General features: G+C 39.6%; 1 protein-coding gene across 1 annotated transcript in view; it reads left to right on the top strand.

Annotated features, from left to right (window-relative positions):
- LOC119720204 (protein mono-ADP-ribosyltransferase PARP14-like) overlaps nt 1-20,048 on the top strand; it is a 35,247-nt gene that overhangs the window by 11,772 nt on the left and 3,427 nt on the right. Inside the window, exons 6-23 of the mRNA XM_038189792.1 lie at nt 574-672; nt 839-976; nt 1,250-2,353; nt 2,470-2,916; nt 5,865-6,001; nt 6,395-6,631; nt 8,227-8,448; nt 8,660-8,762; nt 8,983-9,147; nt 11,099-11,173; nt 11,567-11,737; nt 12,092-12,301; nt 12,667-12,812; nt 13,966-14,049; nt 14,375-14,530; nt 14,666-14,867; nt 15,591-15,742; nt 18,484-18,658. Of these exons, the coding sequence (XP_038045720.1) occupies nt 574-672; nt 839-976; nt 1,250-2,353; nt 2,470-2,916; nt 5,865-6,001; nt 6,395-6,631; nt 8,227-8,448; nt 8,660-8,762; nt 8,983-9,147; nt 11,099-11,173; nt 11,567-11,737; nt 12,092-12,301; nt 12,667-12,812; nt 13,966-14,049; nt 14,375-14,530; nt 14,666-14,867; nt 15,591-15,742; nt 18,484-18,658 (4,023 nt within the window). The remainder of the gene's footprint in view (nt 1-573; nt 673-838; nt 977-1,249; nt 2,354-2,469; nt 2,917-5,864; nt 6,002-6,394; nt 6,632-8,226; nt 8,449-8,659; nt 8,763-8,982; nt 9,148-11,098; nt 11,174-11,566; nt 11,738-12,091; nt 12,302-12,666; nt 12,813-13,965; nt 14,050-14,374; nt 14,531-14,665; nt 14,868-15,590; nt 15,743-18,483; nt 18,659-20,048) is intronic.

The raw sequence follows: 20,048 nt of genomic DNA, 5'->3' as shown, positions 1-20,048 counted from the left end.
GCCCTCTACTTGGTATCCTTTTTTGTTTTAGAAATTCAAGTTTCGGCCCTTGTTCTTATTGCAGCAGTCAAAATATCAGTTGCCGTGGACAAAATGAAAAAGCGGTGCTTGTTTTGAATTGGTCATAACTCAATAAATATTTACCTGATTGGGAAGATGTTTACGTTGTTGAAAAGCTGTATGTATATATGCGATGTATTTTTTTAAACTGTGAAAAAGAGGACGTCAAAAAGAGGGAGATACTCTGTACTTTTTTTAATCCATGTATTATTAATAAGGTGGTAATTAATTGTTCAAGTTTACACAAAAGACAAGATACAATTTCAGGCTCAAACCGGTGGGTTTGTTTTAATTGAAATTGATGACTACTAACCAAAAAAAGATCGAAGTCGATTTGAATCTGTCACATGGTTAATTCTACGTCAGTTTGAATGAAATTGATTGGTACGCGTTTGAAATCCTGTTTATATGTTACGCTATCATATACCATCCATGCATCCGTATTTCCATTTCACATTTTGCAGCAATTGTGTCGACGTTAGTTTCACATGTATGTCTTTGACTGTTACACAGACTTGCAGAAAGTCATACGGAAGGTTTGCTCAAAGAAGCTACAGAAAGCCCGGGTGACAGCTGAAGTGGTGCACGAGTCTGACTGTATCCTGGTGCAAGGTTTGTTTGTATTAACGGTTCTCAACCTTTCCTACGTGTTATTTAAAAGCATGGGTCTATCTTAACTCGAATCGAATTCAATATATTCGAAACTGAGATCTTGTGTGTTTTATATCAAAACAAAAATTAGGTACTGTTAATTAAACGATTCATGTTTTTTTTCCAGGATTGACAGACAAAATGTCTTTGGAGTTTATCGAGCTGTATTTTGACAACAAAAAGAAGAGTGGTGGCGGTGGTGTGAGAGAAGTATTGATAGGAAGTGCAGAAGACCAGGCAATTGTGTACTTTGAGGACTGGAAAGGTATGAAGAAACTTAGCATAATTTCACTTCCATTTGCTTGCAAATAAAAAAAACTTTCCAAATTTGTCAACAGCATTTTAATTTCATGATAATCACTGTACTCTTTTGGGGCAATTTGTGCGAAAAGGCCTCCCAAAATTATCGGGCCTATAAACACCAAACAAGTGACTGTCAGTATATGCGGTTTGCGTTATGTCTTTTAAGTTTTCAAAATGCTGCTTGAATTCCTTGCCGGTTTTTTAAAGGGGAGTCTGAAATATTTTCTGTTCGTAGTTGTTGCTGATGTATTGTCCAAGAAAGGACCTCACAAGGTGGGCAGCGCTGAAGTGTCGGTTGAAGAATACCATGACTGCTTGGGACGACTGAGTGAATTAGATGTTCCAACGCCACACACCCCTAAGCCAATATCTGTGCAGGTACCTCAGGACATCATGGAATTCATCTTTGGAGCGAAGGGCAAACACACAAAAAAGAAGTTGGTGGTAGAGTTGAAGCAGGTAAGAGCCCTCCTACACTGGCCCGATGGTGACAAGAAAACGGCCGCCAGACTCGAACCCATACCGGAGGACGGACAGCGTCAGTATTCTTGGCTTAACTGGTCTCAACGGTGCGACGAGGTTTTGACAGGCTTTCTGAATAGATGCAAATCAACTGCAGTTGATGTCCCGAGTTCGTTGTGGAAGGAAGCAAGTACCAAACTGGCAAAGGTCAAGGCCACTCATATCTGCTCAGACCTGGATGACCAGACTCACTCCGTACAACTGGTGGGGGAGCAACAAGATGTAAACGCAGCGGCAGCTGACATCATGGTTCTCATCAAGGAGTTGCAAGCAAAGGCTGATAGTGATGCCCAGCCAACAAAGGAGGAGATCGTCATGCCACCAAATGAGCTTAAGATTTTCACACAATGCGGTATTCACCGTAAGATGGAACAGATGTTCCCAGACCTGAAAATCACCATCGCATCTTTTCAAGGGCAAATGGGGCTGATCCTGGAAGGAACGAGGAAGAATGTCGTGGAAGCAGAGTTATGGATGAGGAGACAAATGGATGGACTGAACAGAATGGAGTTTCAGACGGGAAGAGGCAAAACGGCGATCATTCGCGATGTTTCCGACAAAATACACGAGATATTTAGGTCAAAGGATATCAACGTTGCTTGCACCATTTCTGCAGATGGCAAAATCATGATATATGGGTCCAGCGAAAAGGATACATCTCAGGCAAAAATGTATATTGATCAGGAAATAGAAGAGGATGTGATCCGTATCAACGGGCCTGCTGTGATAGCTGTTCTGAAAAGCCAAGATGGAAGCCAGTTAGTCGCAGGCATCAACAAAAATGTATTTGTCAAGGCTGACATCAATTATCATTCGGGTAAGAAAAAAGTATTGAGTACTCCAATTACTTTTAGAATTTATGTTTTATTACGTGAATGCTTTAATTTGCCCTATATTATTACTATTTTGTCTTTTGCTGTGCTTGTTCTGCAGGAAATATAGAGCTCGCTGGATTCCGACACGAGTTGAAAGGAACCAAAAAGCACATTCTGGCATTCTTGAAGGATACTGTCAAAGTAAAGGGTACCATCCGCACTAACAGAAGCAAGGTTCGTATGATCAACACATATAACGGCCAGGAACTGACTGATTTTATGGCCAAACACCAGAGAGACCAAGTCATCATCCAGCCACAAATGAGTGGACACAACGTGGGGTTTCTTGTCGAGGGAAACGAAGAAGGCATGGATGCTGCCAGTCAGTTCATCAGCCAGCTTGTGGCTGGAATCAAGGAGAAACCATATCCTGTCTCAAAGATCGCGATGGTTCAGCTCTTCCGTGAAACCGAAGGAAAGAAGTTTCTCGAATCCATCGAGAGGGAGCTCGAGTGTGTGATCGACGTGATTGGAGAAAATGAAAACGACGACGAGCAATCAGAAGGTGCTACCGAAAGTCCATCTTAGACTAACATCGAACAGGCATATTTCTAGTTTCCTAGCTGTCTTTTTGATTTTACCGCAACTCATGCGGAAAAGCATATGTTTTGGTTCTGATTTTGTTCTTCCTTTTAGGATTTTCCGCATAAATGTTCAAAAAAAAGAGAACGAAAAATACCCCGCTTTGCACGTCATTGCACCTGGTAGCGAAATTTTGACTTAGCCAACACGTGACACGCGTACGAAAGTCGCATTTCCACCCGGAAGAACTATTCCAAATTACAAAAGCGGGTGTCATCAGGATTCAGAGAAGTCTACTTCACGTCCAAAAACTCATTTTGAAATATTCGAGCACCTCAGACACTGGGCTAATATGAACACAATTAGGGGCCCTTGAAAATGCACCTTTGTGTCCAACTTAACCTTATTTTCAACTTTCATATTTCCGTCTTCAAGTTTGTTTTGGTGCCTTTTTTTAATACTAATTCGAATTTTCATATTGAGCAAAAGTGTGATGTTATTCCAGGCAAAAACCTCAATGTTGCAATTAGTTTGTGGGCAAAAAATTGCCAGAATGTTTAATAAATCACCGTCGTGAACTTTCGGTTCTTTAGTGATTCGTTGTTGTGTCAGTAAGCCAATGAGCAAACTTTTCTGCCAAATGTTTTCAATGAGCAAATATTTGGATTCACAATTTCAAACAAACAAAAAACCTAATATGAACAGTGTCTTCTTGGAAAGACATCACGGCAACATCGCCCTCAGTTTTCCGGAAAAGCATGAACATTGTTTTAATGTTTAAAGAAGTGCACTTGCAGTAAAATTAACCAAAAAGAGATGTCAATTAGTTTTCCTACACTTAAGAGGATTAGAAAGTTGTTCCAAATATGTTCCTAAGAAATACTCACTTCATGGGCCCTTTAATGCAGAAATCCTAAACTACATGTTACCCTATATTTCCCTATTTTTCATGCCTCGATTTTTCAGCCAACCGACTTGGCACTGTTTAAAATCCGACCCACTTACAACTTGGCACACTGGCAGAACACCAACAAAAGACATACCACGAAGCATGACGTCACAATGACGGCATTGCTGGTCACGTGAGACGGCTGTAACGTTGCATTCCTTGCAGGCCAAAATCTCCTGAATTGCGCGTCCGATTGGGTTGAATGTTTGCACGTACCTATACCGTGATGTGTTATTGGCATTTAAGGTAATGTTATATGATGACATTATCGCATGATTTTACAGTATATGGATATTTAAAATTTTGATATGCATTGCCGTTTCTCTCGAACGCAGTACGCTATATTCAAAATTATTTTTATTACGTTTGTAAGGACATACATACGTGCACAAAAAAGTGATAAATGTGTGACGTCATGATTACGTCATCACAAATATTATTTTTCAAATGACATACAAACCAAAGTCGGATCGTCACGAAACTCGGCAGACACTAAGATGTTGTCATTATAATATAATTTATGTCATGATCAAGTCATCGGCTGATGTTTAACGAATTTTGAATTTTACATTTGTTTTTATGCTTCGGAAATTTTACAGTGTTTTTAATCGGATCAAGCCTAAACATGACACGAACGTAGACCGCTTTACATATGCTAACGTTGTCAAGTGTCGTCGTGATGACGTCATAATATGTCGTATATCTACAGAAATACGGACCACATTGGCTTACAACTTTGTAGGTAAATAGTCGGGCACCAGTTAAACATCAACAATGGAGTGACGTCATGATAACGTTATCAGGTGATTTTATACGGATTTCTAATTTTTTCTAATGTTCACTTTGGAGCCAGGAATCAGACAAAGAAAAAAATGTGTAACCGAAAAGAGGATCTGAATTAAAAAAAAAAGGTAATAGGAAACAAAATCGTAATTGCCAACCCGGGACTCGAACTACGGACCTTTTGCATGCCAAGCGAATGTCATGCCGGGGATGTGCTATAAGTAACATTTTGAGTGATGTCATGATGACGTCATCATGGGTCACTAGACGTCATCTTACATTGCATATTTTAAAATCGTATATCTAGAGAACTGTCATTCCGATTGTTTTTAAACTTATATAGGTAAACATTGAAGTGACGTCATGACGACGTCATCATAGGTCATATGACATCATCTTAAATGTTCATATGTTATGGCACTACATTTAGGGAACTACTAAACATATTGCTTTGTGACTTGGACGTGTTATAGGTGAAAATAGATGAGACGTCATGATGACGTCAGTATAAGTCATGTGACGTCATCTTAAAGGTATATATTTCAAAGTCATATGAAGAACTACAAGTCTTGCAGCAACAGCTGATAAGTTATTGAACTTTGTTCGTACATGGAATTGATCAGTTACCTGACTGCTCAGACGCTCATAAAAAAATCATAATAGACATTTATAGGCCTCTATCTTTTTTCCCAGACTCCTTCTCAATAGTTTTGTACACGTTTTTCTTCCACCCTTCCACTTTGGCACTTACGGTTTGCGAAGGTGTTTAGTCGTGACTTCGCGACGTCATCACATGTCATCTGACGTTACATGAAAGGTCTATTTATCTATAAAAAAAAATAGGTCCTATTTGTTTGCTACTTGAAATTTATCTATCTAGGATGTGTTATAGGTGAAAATTTAACTGAAGTAATGATGACATCATCACATGTCATGTGACGTCACATTAAAGGGGCATTTTTCTAAGGCCTATATATTTATAGAGCTGTAGGTCCGATTTAGTTGTAGCTAGGTATGAACCTAAGCTGGGACTATGTGTTATAGATCATATTTAAAAAAAAAAGACATCATGATGACGTTATCACATGTCGCAGAGTCATATCAAAGAGCCGAAACAGCTGTGTTTGTCCAATGTGACAAACATATTTCTAGTTTAACTGACCATTGTGCTTTCCTTTGTTGAAACAACAACTCAACAGGTGCACGTGGAATCTGGGGGCCTGATGATGAACCTGTTGCAGTACCAACAAAATTTACCTATTTTGGGCCAAACATCGTGACAACAAATGAAGGCATCTATGTTACCCTGAAGAAAGGGAGCATCACTGACGAAAAGGTACAAGCCAGAAGGTTGATGAGCCTTGCACTGCCGTGTTTACACGAAAACACCAGGCCTATTTACGCTTCTTATATTATCCTATACATAAAGTTCAAGTAGAACCCCCCTCCAAAGTATAAATATATCAATCAAAAACGAAACTCAATACTGACAATATAGATTGATCAAGGCAATACATAACTGTACACTCACTTTATCATTCTGGTTTGGGGATTATTTTAGGCAACCCCCGGAAAATTTTCCCGTCATAACTGGGGCCTAATGACCACCTGTCTAAAATTTTAGAAGCCTTTCATGCCCGTTTTTTTTTAAATTTGAATCTATAGTAATTACTTGCTTATTGTATTAAATTATTCAATTTATAATTATTTTTTCTGTAATCATTTTCAGGCTGATGTGATTGTGAACACAGCGGGCAGTGACTTGAATCTTGATTTCGGTCTTGTGTCTCGGGCAATACTGCAAGCTGCGGGGGATGCTCTCCAACAAGAATGTGACAAGGCAATTGCAGTCCGTGGCAAGGTACCCTCGGGTTCCTTCGTAGAAACTGGGGCAGGCAAAATGACCAACTGCAAGAAAATCTTTCATTGTGTCATCGCCCGATATCACTCGAATGCATCTGAAAAGGTAAGGCCACAGAACAAAACCACCCTGGTGGTTAACAGTTTTGCTTAGCTGGACTTAGACCCACCCGTCGCGGGGGATAATGCCCAACCATTTTGCCTGTGACTTGACACGGCTTAGCGCAGAGAAAGTCTGAACCCTCACTGTTCATCGAATGCCAGTCCTTTTTTCTTCGTCACACGAGGGCGCTGTTCATTGCGAAGCGATTTATGATCATTTTTGTGTTTGCATACAGGTAAATATAAAAAAATTTGTTTATTAATGATTTGAGGTCAAATGTGTCTTTATTTTCATGTTTACGTGTCCGGCGATCGATATGACGTGCACAAGAATGTCTTGCAAAACGTGTGTCGATACGGGAAACGGTCTGTTGAATACGTCTCATTTTTACAATTGAGAACAGGTAACTTTACCAGGAGCATGGGCGTCGCGAGGGGGGGGGGCAAGGGGGGGCACTTGCCCCCCCCTGGAAAAGCAAAAAAAAAAAAAAAAAAAAAGGAAGAAAAAAAGAAAAAAAGAAAAAAAAGAAAAGAAAAAGAGGCGCGAAGACAAAGTGGTGTAAATTTAATAAGTGGGGGGGGGGGGGGGGCAAAATGTCCCTGCCCCCCTCTAAAACTGATAAATCGGGAATGTGTTGAGAACTACAAGCATTTTTTGGCAAAACATTTTTTTGCCCCCCTCTAGAAAAAATCCTGGCGACGCCCATGACCAGGAGGTAAGCATTCAGTGGCCTTTGCACTCCTGCAATATATCGACTTGTTTTTCATCCTTGCTCGCCAGGGTAGTCTTATCTCTTGTAATAAGAAAGCCCCGATAAAGTAAGTCCACTAATTTACTTTTTTGACACTCGTCGTCAGCCAATAAAAATTGCATATAATATTTTGTGACGTTTCCTCACGCAGTGAATATTCATGATTCTTGGCATTATTAGCCAATATGAGAGCGCGTTACATTAGCCTTTTCGAGGCAAGTCTTCAGGCAACAAAACTACTGCGGTCGTTGCGTACTACACCAGAGAATTTCCATTCAGTGCCTGTTCACTGGTGTTTGGCCGTGTTTTTGTTGAAGTGAGGACTGATGGAGGCAAGAGCCCGTGCTATCTACATGGCCTACCCAGTGGTTGCAAAAATCCTACCAGTAGCGCGAGGTAGGGACGGTTGTCCGACCGTACCATAGATGAGTTCGCAAGTTGGTCAGCTCCTGTAACAAGTGATCTGATTGGACAGAAATTGTGTGAATAATTAATCACGCGAGGTCAAAATAGCAAATATTTGGACTGGGTTTGCCAAGGAGCCGTATATACGACTTACACGAGTAAGACTACCATGGCTACTTGGCTAGCGAGGATGGGTGTGTTTGATAAAAGTTTGTCACTGAATTGACAGCTGAATAGAGGGAACACTTTTTGACGATGAAACATAAATGGCGTAAAATCATGTTTGGCTTTGGTGTATTTTTTTACACTGCATGGTATCTAAATCGCACCAGTGGTCTAATGTGGATTGCAAATGTTCGTGGTCGAATTCAACTTTGGTAGAAGATTCAATCTTGCATCATACATTTTTGTAGACTAATGGAGATTGTTTTTCTCGTTCCAGTCTTTGGGTACCCTTGTTGATAGTTTACTGCAGCAAGCCGACATCATAAAAGCGTGTTCCCTGGCAATACCAGCCCTGGGCACGGGCAGCCTGGATTACCCAGCTGACGTCACTGCTCGGGTCATGTACGAAGCTGTGGCAGCATTCAGCAGCAAGCACCCCACCGGTGTTCTGAAAGACATTCGATTCGTGGTGTACGACAAGGATGTGAAAACTATTAAGGTGCATTTAAGGAGGCGGCCTGCAATGGCTTACTTGCTTTGAAAACAATAACTGGCTGAATACATTCGCAATTTAAGGCGGCCTCCGTCAATTTATAGTGATACATGTAGGGTGCGCTGGATGGTCTTTGCCATCATAATTGTTCATAATGCTTTCCATGAAACACACTACATTATTTTATTAACCCTTCGAATCTGTTTCTATACCATAGGGCTTCGAGGCTGAAATCGAACGCCTGACAAATGTGGCTTCTGGAGGAGCTGCACCAGCCTTCACTCGAAGGAAATTGAGAAAATCAATCTTGACATCAGCTGGTAAGCCCTGGGAAGTTCTAAATTGAAACATTTGTAGAATTTTTGTCAAGACCGAACGGAGACACCCTTGTCCCGATACTGCTGAAAAAGGATGTTCTTCTATTAACTTGTACCCCTTGTTATTTATGACGCCCATGTTACCCTTGAACATACATCTTTAGCCCCGTTGTTATAATGTCGTATTTACGTGGTATATTTAGTTAATCTATTTTGATTTCAGCCGCACACCGACACTCTTACTCGCAGACGCAAAAAGACATGGATGGGACGTTGCATTCGAAAATCGGTGAAAATCCAGTGCGTCTGCAAATCTGCCAGGGGGATCTCGTGAAAGAAAAAGGCAGTGCCATCGTGAACATTGTGGGAGAGAAGTTGGATCTGCAAGGTTTGTTAGTAAACGAACAAAAAAAACCGTATTAAATGATGCAGCGTCAGTATGGGTAGCTAGAACAGCAATGCATGGCAGACAACTAACATTGCCTTTGATGTCATACCAAAGAGCAACCGACAGTTAACCCACACATTTACAGCCGTGCGGTTGCGAAGGGCGTTTTCTAAAGGCAACGTAACACCATGGGAGTCGCCAGGATTTTTCAAGAGGGGGGCAAAACATATTTTTCCCAAACAATTCCTGTATTTCTCATGATATTCTCGATTTCTCAAATTTAGAGGGTGCAGGGACATTTTGCCCCCCCCAACTCATTAACTCATTAAATTTACACCACTATGACTTCGCGCCTCTTTTTCTTTTCTCTTTCTCTCTCTCTCTCTCTCCCTCTCTTTTTTTGGGGGGCTTTTCCGGGGGGGGGGGGCAAACGCCCCCCTTAACCCCCCCCCCCTTCGCGACGCCCATGCGTAATACTTTATTTTTAATGAAACTACATGCAGTCAGACAAGTTCACGTTGGCGGGCAAAATCTTTGAAAATTAATTTCTCCCGCTTGGAAGATCGTATCTTCATGCAACTTTCAGGATTAACGATCCAAGTATGTGCTAAAAATCGTTGTGATATGTTCATTACTGTTCATTATTGCATTTTTAACAGTTGTAACACTAACGTTTGAAATATGTGCGAATCTTTCAAACCTCCTATCCATTGTGGTGTTCAGTAATTATTTACAGAAAAGCCTCCTTCACGAGTTATTAATTAATAAATATCACCCTATTTGCAGGCTTCATTAGGTCGATACTGAGACCCGCGCCAAGCAATGCCGAGTGACGCTAATAAATATGCTATTATGCGATCGTCCATTGTGTTGCAGGGCCGAAATCGGTCAACCATAGGCGCTAAAGAATCTTTGCTGAAAACCATGCACGTGGCTTGGTCGGAAAACAATCCTCGTCGAAATTTTCCTTGGATATAATTTAAGGTATAACACTAGCGTTTGCAACAACAGATTAAGCTGCAATTCGGTTTATACTGAGATTATATAGGTGTTAAACTACTCGTGAATAACAACTTTCGGTAATTCCTAATAATTTATATAAAAACATAGATTTTTGGGACGTTTTCGAACGATTTCTGCCCGACCTGAAGGTCAGCTTTACCAGTAACCAGTTTTGAGGTTTCGGCATCGATGACGGCAATTTTTTTCACTGACATGAAGTTTAGAATTTCTTCTTCCGTTATAATTTAACATTTCAATCATACTACGCATATTTTCTGAGAAACACAACGTTCAAAAGGCCATGTTTTTTTGGGTTCACGAATTTCACTGCTCTGTTACAGCGTCTAAGTACGTAATCGGATTAGCTCTGCTGACAACCGGTGTAGCATGAATTTAGGGTTTATGAAGTACAAACTCATTGGTGGTATTGCGCATGTTCATTCAAAGATAATTATGAGAGGGACCGGACACGTGAGAGGCCTATAAAAGGGAAAAAGAGTCCGGTTTTCATAGAGTCGGCTTTTCATATGACACTGGCACGCTTTCGCCTTCGCAACCATATGGCTGTTGAAGCATCTTCTCACGTTCTTTTGACCGCGTTAGAATGTAACCGCTTTTACACCAATCACATTTCAAAAGATACACATGCAGTGCAGAAAAAAACAGTTCGCTGAAAGTTACTATTACGAGACCATAACATCCAACTTGTAAACAAGTGTATCATGGGCTTTACATATTACATTGTGCAACATTTTTATAGCGATTTTCACCGCAGACAAAAAGCAAAAGCTGCTCAAAGGGCACCAAAAGATTTGTTGCACATCAAAGTCAATGTATAAGTACGATAACGATTTTCAACGAATTCTGAGTATGGTGTTGACAGTGTTCCAGTTTGCCAAAGTTGACCCTGTTCCTACTGTATTTTTTGTATTATTGTATTTATTGACAGGTTCTTTGTCTGGCGCACTTCTGGCTAAAGGTGGAAAGACAATTCGGAAACAATGCGATGTTCTCCGTAAAAAAAGTGAATAATTATTTAATTTGTTTCAGATCTGTTTGTTATTTTGTTATGTGTACAATATTTCTGTCTATACGCACATAAAGATTTCTGCTTATTATTGAAAGCAGATTTTTGAGTCATACACGTTTTCATGTCTGCACAACACAAACGGACTAAAGAATACGTTTGGTCAACCATTCCTGTACAATTAAATAAAATACTAACATCAATTTGTGTTGATGATAAACACCAAATAAACTCAGCGATCACTACTTGACTAAACTCTTTATTTCAATGCAAGTTTAAGTGGTTTTCATATTTGCACATTGGTATACATGTACCAAGCATATCAAACGTAGTTGCTGAAGTTAAATTGTACTATCGTTATTATATTATGTTTCTTTCTGTTTTCAAAAGATCCAACGAAGTTGGTGTATGTCACAAAGGCCGGGAAATTGCAATGCGACTTCATTTTCCATGTAATCACTCCCAAGACCACCGAGGAGATTAAGATTATAGTGACCAAGACTCTCCTGGAAGCAGAAGGAAAACAAGTCCAATCCATCTCCTTCCCCGCGCTCGGAACAGGTATCCACTTAATGACCTTCAGCTTTCCAAGTAATTGTCTCAAAATATTGATTAAAGATGATATTGTATTTGTTGTCGTGCACAAACAAAAAAGCTTGTTGTGAATTTACAACAGACGACACACACACCGTTGCATATTTGGTTTGTTCCATTCATAACATTAATATGATAAAGTATTTAGATACAAATTCAAAAAAGATATCTGCCGAATTTCGTGCATTGGTTATTGGATTATGTTTTACAATATAATCACCAAACAATCATATAGTTCAACCTTACCTGAACTTGCCTAAATATTCCCAAACTATAAAAAGTCAGTATCGTTCCCATTTTAAATCGTTTCCAATTACTAAGGCCAACAAGGAAGAATAGCAGTTTGTCCTTCGGCCAGCGCCATGTTGGCCGCCATTGGAGAGTTCGTATGTCGAGAGAAGCCTCGTCACACGCTCCTCGTTCGCCTTGTCATCTTCAAACCAGAAATGCTGCCTGACTTCGAGACTGCTTTGAGACAAGCAGAGGGTCGCTCGTATAAGAAGCAAGCTAGTTTGCTCTCCAGAAGCTCAGGTGAAAACAAACGTGTGTTACAAATGTCCGTGTGTCATTCTTTTAGGTGAATTTGATGTAACACGAGACAATTTTCACAGATGATCTGGAGGCCACTGAATGCACTGAACGCTGAAAGAATTCCCAAAATAGTTTAACGGCAATTCCTCAGAAAATTGCTTTGAACTGAAAGCTTGTCTATCGTCTTGATATTACTTTGAAGCAAGTTGCCCTATATAAATGGGCTTTTAAAACATGTCGTGACTCCTGAGTAAGCGTATTCCAATCTCTTTGCATGCCCTTTTCATGAAATGTTTTGCCATCTTACTCAATGAAGTGAAGACAAATCACTTCTTAACTTATTGTCATCTATTGGAATCCATAAGGTCGGGCGAAATCTTTCCTGCCTGGGGCCGCTGCTGAGACCCAACAAGAAACAATCCCTCTTCACATCTTTGCCATGAATGACGCCACCATACAGAGAGCAACAGACAAGATCGATAGATATCAAGACGAGGAGTTCACATCGGAGGTAGGATTTCGATCACCGCTGCGTCCTTACTCTTGACTTGTTGATCACTTCAATAGTGGTGGCAGTGATGAATCAATTCACTCTACATTCCGAGACTAATTCACTAGTTCTGCTAAATGTGAAGTGAACTTTTAGTCGAAGATGTATTTAGTTTTAATATAAATATACCGGACATGAATCGCTTTGGTTTGACTTGTAACTAACTTAATTATCAGGCAAGGGTGGGGATGCTGAAGATGGAAGTGATGATAACTCTGATACTAATTTACCACTGGTTAGTGGATCAAACAGTTATCACATCCCATCCCATGGTGCATGTCACATGATCTACCTATACCTCCATGTCATGGATAATTATGCAAGATAAGGCTCCTGCCCAGGGACAGTAGAAGCAGTGGGATGAATTGAACACAAACGTCATTCAGTATATGTGCAGCTTTTAATGGTTTCTCCTTACCTTCATACAGGTTGAGGCAAAAGAAAGTGGTCGAGTTAGAGTAAAAATATTTTAGAATGTGTAGCTCGCTCCATTTAATAAAAATAATATTGGAGTTAAATACATGTTATTGACTTGTACCTGTGACAATTTCGCGTAATTTGCATACTTCGATCACAAGTTATTTCTATTTTAATAGAAATGCCACAAAATTCATGTGTCAATAGTTTATCGATCCGCATTTACCTTGTAAATACAATGAACCACTAGGGTTTGCACACCTCAATAAATGAACGAAAACTGGCAAAGGAAATCAAACAAAAATCAACATCATCAATTCAGAAAAAAACTTTGTTCCTCAAATACAAAACACAAAAGCCGACAAAAATAATATTTAAACATTGTTGACTCAAATTATTAAATTCTCATTTGTATTTGAATGCTTGTGTGTAGAATCCCTGGTTCACACTTAATAACTTCAAAGCATTTTGCACTCCATGGACAGCTGTAAAAATGGCGTCTTTTAGTAAAACATGCATTACGTGCTTTTATTGGTGTACCAAATTGTATTAATCCAAGTCACTTTCGTTTTGACTCGCCCTGTATTATAATTGCACATCATCGACGTGAACATGGTTACAAAGGTTAAGGTTTAAAAAGGCTGCAAAAGATACTTTGACGTTTGTTTTCTTTTTTTTATGCGGTTTTCTCCTATAGGATATGCCCGATTCCCTTGGAATAATTGCGAAAATGAACGAAGAGCACCATGATGAACTCCGAAACATTGAACGGGAGTACAATGTATGTCAACGTTTTCTTTTCAAAATAAGACTGCGATTTTTTTTTTTTACTATAAGCCTAAATATGTTTCCGTAACTTCACTAAATATTCGAATGCTTACGCACTCGACACATATGCAAGTAAACAAATGTCAGTTGGATATTTCCAAGTTTAGAAGTGAAAGGTGGGGAATGTTTACTTGTTGAGTCAATGATGTTTTCTTTGTTGACTAATATTTCTTCTATCCCTCCCTTTCATTTATCCCTATTTTGTCAATGTTGTTTATTACTACCTCTATATGGCTGATGGCTCATCAAAGTTTGCTTTATGCTTTTTATTCTCAAAGGTGCACATAGAATATTTTAAAGGTCATGCCAAGTTCCTCCGTGTACAGGGCCGTACAATCAATGTGAAAGATGCGATATTCAGCATTCAGGAGTGGTTCACGAGAATGCAGGTCCAGGAGACGGACAAACAACGAAGTGAACATCTGACAAAAGAAGTGAGTTTTCAGCAGATTGCAGTTCCTTGACAATTTGTGGTTTGAAACTGTCGTGAATGTGCGAATTATGTTTGCCGAATAATGTGTAACGAACAAAATCAAAGCTAGAAATGACTTCATGCCACGTTTTCACAGGTGCTGTGGCAGTACAACACCCCGACTGGTGTGGAAGACTATGAAGCCGACATCAATGCCATCATAGAGGACGCCTACCAAAGGAAACAGCCGTCGGTTGTCCTCGATCTGGAAGACGGGTGGTTTACCATTGACTTTCGTAAAATGGAGGAACAGTCAACGGCCGGTGCTTTCAGCGTAAATCGTGTTGACCTTCAGCAAGGTAAAAAGTAATAACCTGGCCTAATCACCCGCACACAGAGTAGGTAAATCCCAACTCGTTTCCTGGATTTCGAGCAGTATGCTTCCACAACCCTGGTATTGGATCACGTGCATATACACAGAGTTTGGATACGATATGCAAATGAGGAATAGTTTGGTACCTGCCTATGCTTCACCTGGGCATTTGTATTTGTATATGGTATCTGCATGGGGTAAAAACATTATCACAATTCGTCGCGGCGACAGTTACGAACACACGTTTTTTCAAAGTTAAAATGTTAAAATCACATCTAGCCTATATGCAGTACATGTGTCACATTTTTTTCGGGGGGGGGGGGACGTGTTGACGTCATAAATGTTAACGATGTTGAAAAAAGAAAGCCCTTGGACGAGGTTGGGTAAATCTCAATTTGGGGGATTGTTGGTGCCATTTTAGAGGCCTTCCTGTTGACTTGAAAATCAATCGGCTGAAATCGCTGTATTTCGCCTTTTCGCTTTTTCCTTCATGTTAACAATTACAATCGAATACATTTTGTCAAACATATATAAGTACATGTATATCTACCCTTAGCTTGCTTTGGATTGACTGTTGAGCATCAATTCTGACAATATAGGCATTGATCGACGTACTCATTGAGCTGACAAAGTGTGTTACATAATGTTGATAACAGTATGACTATCACCTATTCAATTCAACCTCTTATCAAACTCATGCATGTTACAGATGCTACATTACCGACCAGCTGGATACCCATGAGAAAGGGCGAGCACTTCCAGCTAGTGAAACTAGCTGTGGGATCCAAGGAATACACGGATGTCGAAAAACGATTCCGATCCTCCATGGGTCCCAAGGCCCCAGTCAACCAAATCGACGAGGTAACATTTTGTAATCCACATAATTAGCGAGACTGAATTTTCAGGGTGACCACATAATGACTAAAGTACCCATAAAAAGTCCCGATTTAAAGACTTAAACGTTGCTAAAAGTGAAGATAGGACTCGTACCAATACCCTGTGAAATAAGTTCGCTTGAAATACTGAAGAAAATTAACATATAAGTTGGTTTCAAAATAGGGTACTAATGGGCACACTTTTTAACTGCCTTAAAAACCGAATCCAAGTACGGTACTCCGGCAATTGTGCGTACGTGGTCTCTGTTTTCTCAAAAAGTGTAATATCCACTGAGCTGAACAGGTTTGTTATGCACCAATTTGAGCAATTGTTTTGCTTCAATTAAAAAACATATCCCAAAAAATACTGCAAGTGAAACTTGCGCAATCCCCCTCGCATGCTGGTAGTTTTTATACAGTCGTTTATAGTACGGATACTTTGACCGGTCGGCCCCAAAAGCAAGAGGCTTTTAAAGACTTCCTAGAGCAACCCACAAACCAAATGTCAAGTTGCCAAGTAAGGTATTCCTCAAGTTATCACGCTGACAACCTTTGTATTGTTTTATCAATAGTGACCTTAACCTTTTATCTGTCGGCCCTAAAAGCTTCTTATGACTACCAAGAGAAATTCACAAACCAAATTTCAAGTTCCTAAGTAAAGTACTTCCTAAGTTATCGTGCTGACATGTTTCTATTGCTTTAGCTATTTAGCAAGTGACATTTGACCTGTCGGGCCGAAATGCAATAGGCTTCTTAAGAATATTAAGAACAACCCACCCCTTTCAAAAATGTCCCATGGACATTCAATGGGATTCCCATGGGGTATCATGGGAATCCCATGGGAAACCCATGGAGTCATCAAGTACACCATGTAAGTTTAAATGATCACCATGGGAGATTTTATACAGTCAGTCTATGTGCAGTCAGTCTATACAGCAATGCCTGCAAGCGCCCGCGACACGAACTTCGTATATCGCGGTCTGAAAAATTGTCCATAGTTATTACATGGGAGATTTTTGTAAGGGACACGCCAAATTTTAAGTTCATAAGTAAAGTATTTCTCAAGTTATCGCGTTAACAAGATTTCTATCGTTTTAGCAATAGTGACCTTATGCTTTCACCTGTCGTCCCCAAAAGCAATAGCCCTCTTTAGAATACCAAGAACAACCCACAAACCAAATTTTAACTTCCTAAGTAAAGAATTTTTGTTATCGTGCTGACAAGAGTTAACCTAACCAAAACATAACAAACACACCCATGTACACACAGTGTTTACGTTACATACCTATAGTAGTGTGGACATTCCTTTGCTTTCGTGTAGTTAAAGGGAATATACAACATTTGCTGTTGCCGCAATTTTTAGAAATAAATGGATTTGGAGGATAGTATGTTATAGCAAATATTGTTAAACTGACTTGTTTCACATTTGGGTTCGGAGATGCTGGGAAATCCAAGAAAACCAGCCATGTCCTTGTAGTCTGGTTCCCTGACCCCACTTAAGATGAAACGGAGCAATTTATATACTTTGGGGAATTGTAAGGTCAGAGAATCAGTCTAGCAGGCTTATACCCCTACACAGGTGTGTAATCCATTGCAAAGAAAATGCGGAATAACTAAATATGGAAAACTAGGAGCAGGTTTTGAAGAAAAAAAAACAGTTTTCCCCAACACTGGTCGGCCGACCAGCGTTGGAAAAATACAAGTTTTCTTGAAAAATGTCAGCACACCAGGAGCAACGATTTTACAGGATACTTTTGACTGTCATTCCCTCACAATCCAGGAAATTATTTTGTGATAATTTGATCATTTTGTTTTTTTTTGATGTCTGCAAATGTTGTACATTCCCTTTAAGAAAAACCTGTGACAAAAACTCATTTTACTCACACTGTGAAAACTGTTTCAACCCAATTTTTTTCTATGATTCCCTTGAGTGTTTCTCTTCATTTGGCGACGGATATACCGAAACCCCAAAATGCCTCTAAACCTGTTTTCAAGAAAGGGGGAAACCTTGTGTGGACGTGGGCAAGTCCAGTATCTGAAGTCCACATAGTGAATGTAATGCTTGTACACACACGCACTCATATACACAGACACGTTTGTTTATGGTATAAATCGAGGATTTTCTTTTGTTCCTCTTCCCTTTTCGTTTGTTTGTACTTTTTCGCAACAGCTCTCATTGGTTTTGTACACGTTTTCTAATCGAGGTCGTCCTTTATTTGGTTCCTGTCCTCGATTCACCGATGATCACGGTTGCACGTGTGTGTCCTCGATTTACACCGTAAAGAAACTCACCCATACACAGAGAAGGAATACGTGATCACAATATTACCCTATGGCTTTATACAGCCAAGAGGATAAAAAAAGTAAATGATCCAACATACCTATAAAGGAAGATTAAAAATCAAACGGTTCTTTCCAAGTCCACCATCTCCATCTAATTACTATCTCCGTCTGGTGTGAAGCATTGAGTCCCTATTCAGTAATAATAATAAAATAAACACGGAGTTGAACTGCAACTGTTTGCACCGTTTTGAGCAATTGTTTTGCTTCAAACGAAAAACTAATCACAAAAAAGCAAACGATCCAACGTACATAAAGATTAAAAATCGAACGGTTCTTTTCAAGTCCACTATCCCCGTAGTCACCAGCTCCGTCTAGTGTGTCGGAAGCATCAAGTTCCAATTCAGTTCTACAATTTCATTCTACGTAATTGGTCTTGTATTTCAGATACTGCGAATCCAGAATAAAGATCTGATGATGATATATCAGGCGCGCAAGGCAGCGATGGAGGCTCGTCTTGATCGTACCGACATTGAAAAGACGTTGTACCATGGGACCGACGAGCAAACGTGTGACAAGATCAACAGGTTTGGATTCGACCGCGGCTTCAGCGGTAAAAATGGTAAGATTAAGAATAGACGAGGGCGCCCGTGTATACCGATGACATTTTCTGGGTAAATTTGGGCGTTATGTAATATTTGTGACTGAGCTTTTAAGAGCTCAACTATACATCCACATGAGATTACAGACTAGGAATTGTGGATCATATCTCTGAATCATTAATTATATATCATGGTTCATTGGCTCCATCATAGACGCGTTATTCCCTCTCATAACCGCTACACTCAAAGAATACTGATGTAAATTTACCTTAGTGTTGCGGCATAGCCCCAATATGCTAAAGGATTGTGCAAATTGTGATAAAAGCATGAAACTTCGCATGTTGGTTCTTCATGCCACGAAGAAAATTTTCATTCAGATATGAAGGCATTTCGTTTTTGACCTCTGGGGACCTTTTAGGTCAATGAACTTTACATACTCTACTCATAACTTTTGTTCTCAAAACTTACTTTCCTTTGGCCTAGGTCTATGTCATAGGTCTTTATACAATGAAATTATTGATCAGATGTAGGAACATTTTTCACGATTCATGTCTAAATAAAAGGTGTTCATGCAACCTTTGTAAAACAATAACCTAGTCTAATGACCCAAGTCTATAACTTAGCTCTCTGTGCCGTGGAAAGAATTTTCAGATTTGGTGACATCATATTTGACGTAGTGATACCCTTGGAGACGTCAATGAACTTTGTATATCTTAGTTGCCGTGATTTATCAAATTTATTCGTCAAAACGCCATTTGTTTTCGTGACCCAAGCCTCAATTGTGCCAAAGAACGGTATTTTACCCCTTAGTTTACAGTCATGTTATGAATTCAGACCCACAAACAATTTTGAGATGACTTCTGACCTCGTTTCTCGTTGTTTTATTGGCAGACGCAATATGATGAGATTGGAATGGAAATTTGTGGGTCTGCTTTTGTAATGGACTATGTACATATGTCAAGCAATATTCACTCTTGTGTACTTATTACACCCTGCTGTATCAAGATGGACTTGGATAGCCACGTTTTTAACCTTTTTACCAAGCCCAATTGTCGCTGTTCAAGAATGATGCTTGTCCGATGTGCCGCTTATATTTTTTTTTGCGTCTGCGTCTGCCCTTATAAAAAGGAAAATTGAGATCACAGGTTGTGTTTGTTGTAGAATAATTATCAAAAAATACTTCTTTTGCTCAAATAAGACATTAGTCACGAAAAAATGGCATTTGGAAGATTAAACATGATAAACAATTGCAATCAGAGTACAACAAGTTCATTGACCTCGCAGAAGTCGTCAAAGGTCAAATATAAAATGTCTAAATCGTATAAAAAACTATAAAAAGAGTAAATGCACTTAATACAAAGGTCATTGACCTCTGGAAGGCCATCAAAGGTCAATTGTGAAATTTTCCCG

Source organism: Patiria miniata, unplaced genomic scaffold (assembly GCF_015706575.1).
Source record: "Patiria miniata isolate m_02_andy unplaced genomic scaffold, ASM1570657v1 HiC_scaffold_9, whole genome shotgun sequence".
Taxonomy (NCBI): Eukaryota; Metazoa; Echinodermata; class Asteroidea; order Valvatida; family Asterinidae; genus Patiria; species Patiria miniata.
This window is presented reverse-complemented; position numbering and strand designations above follow the sequence as displayed.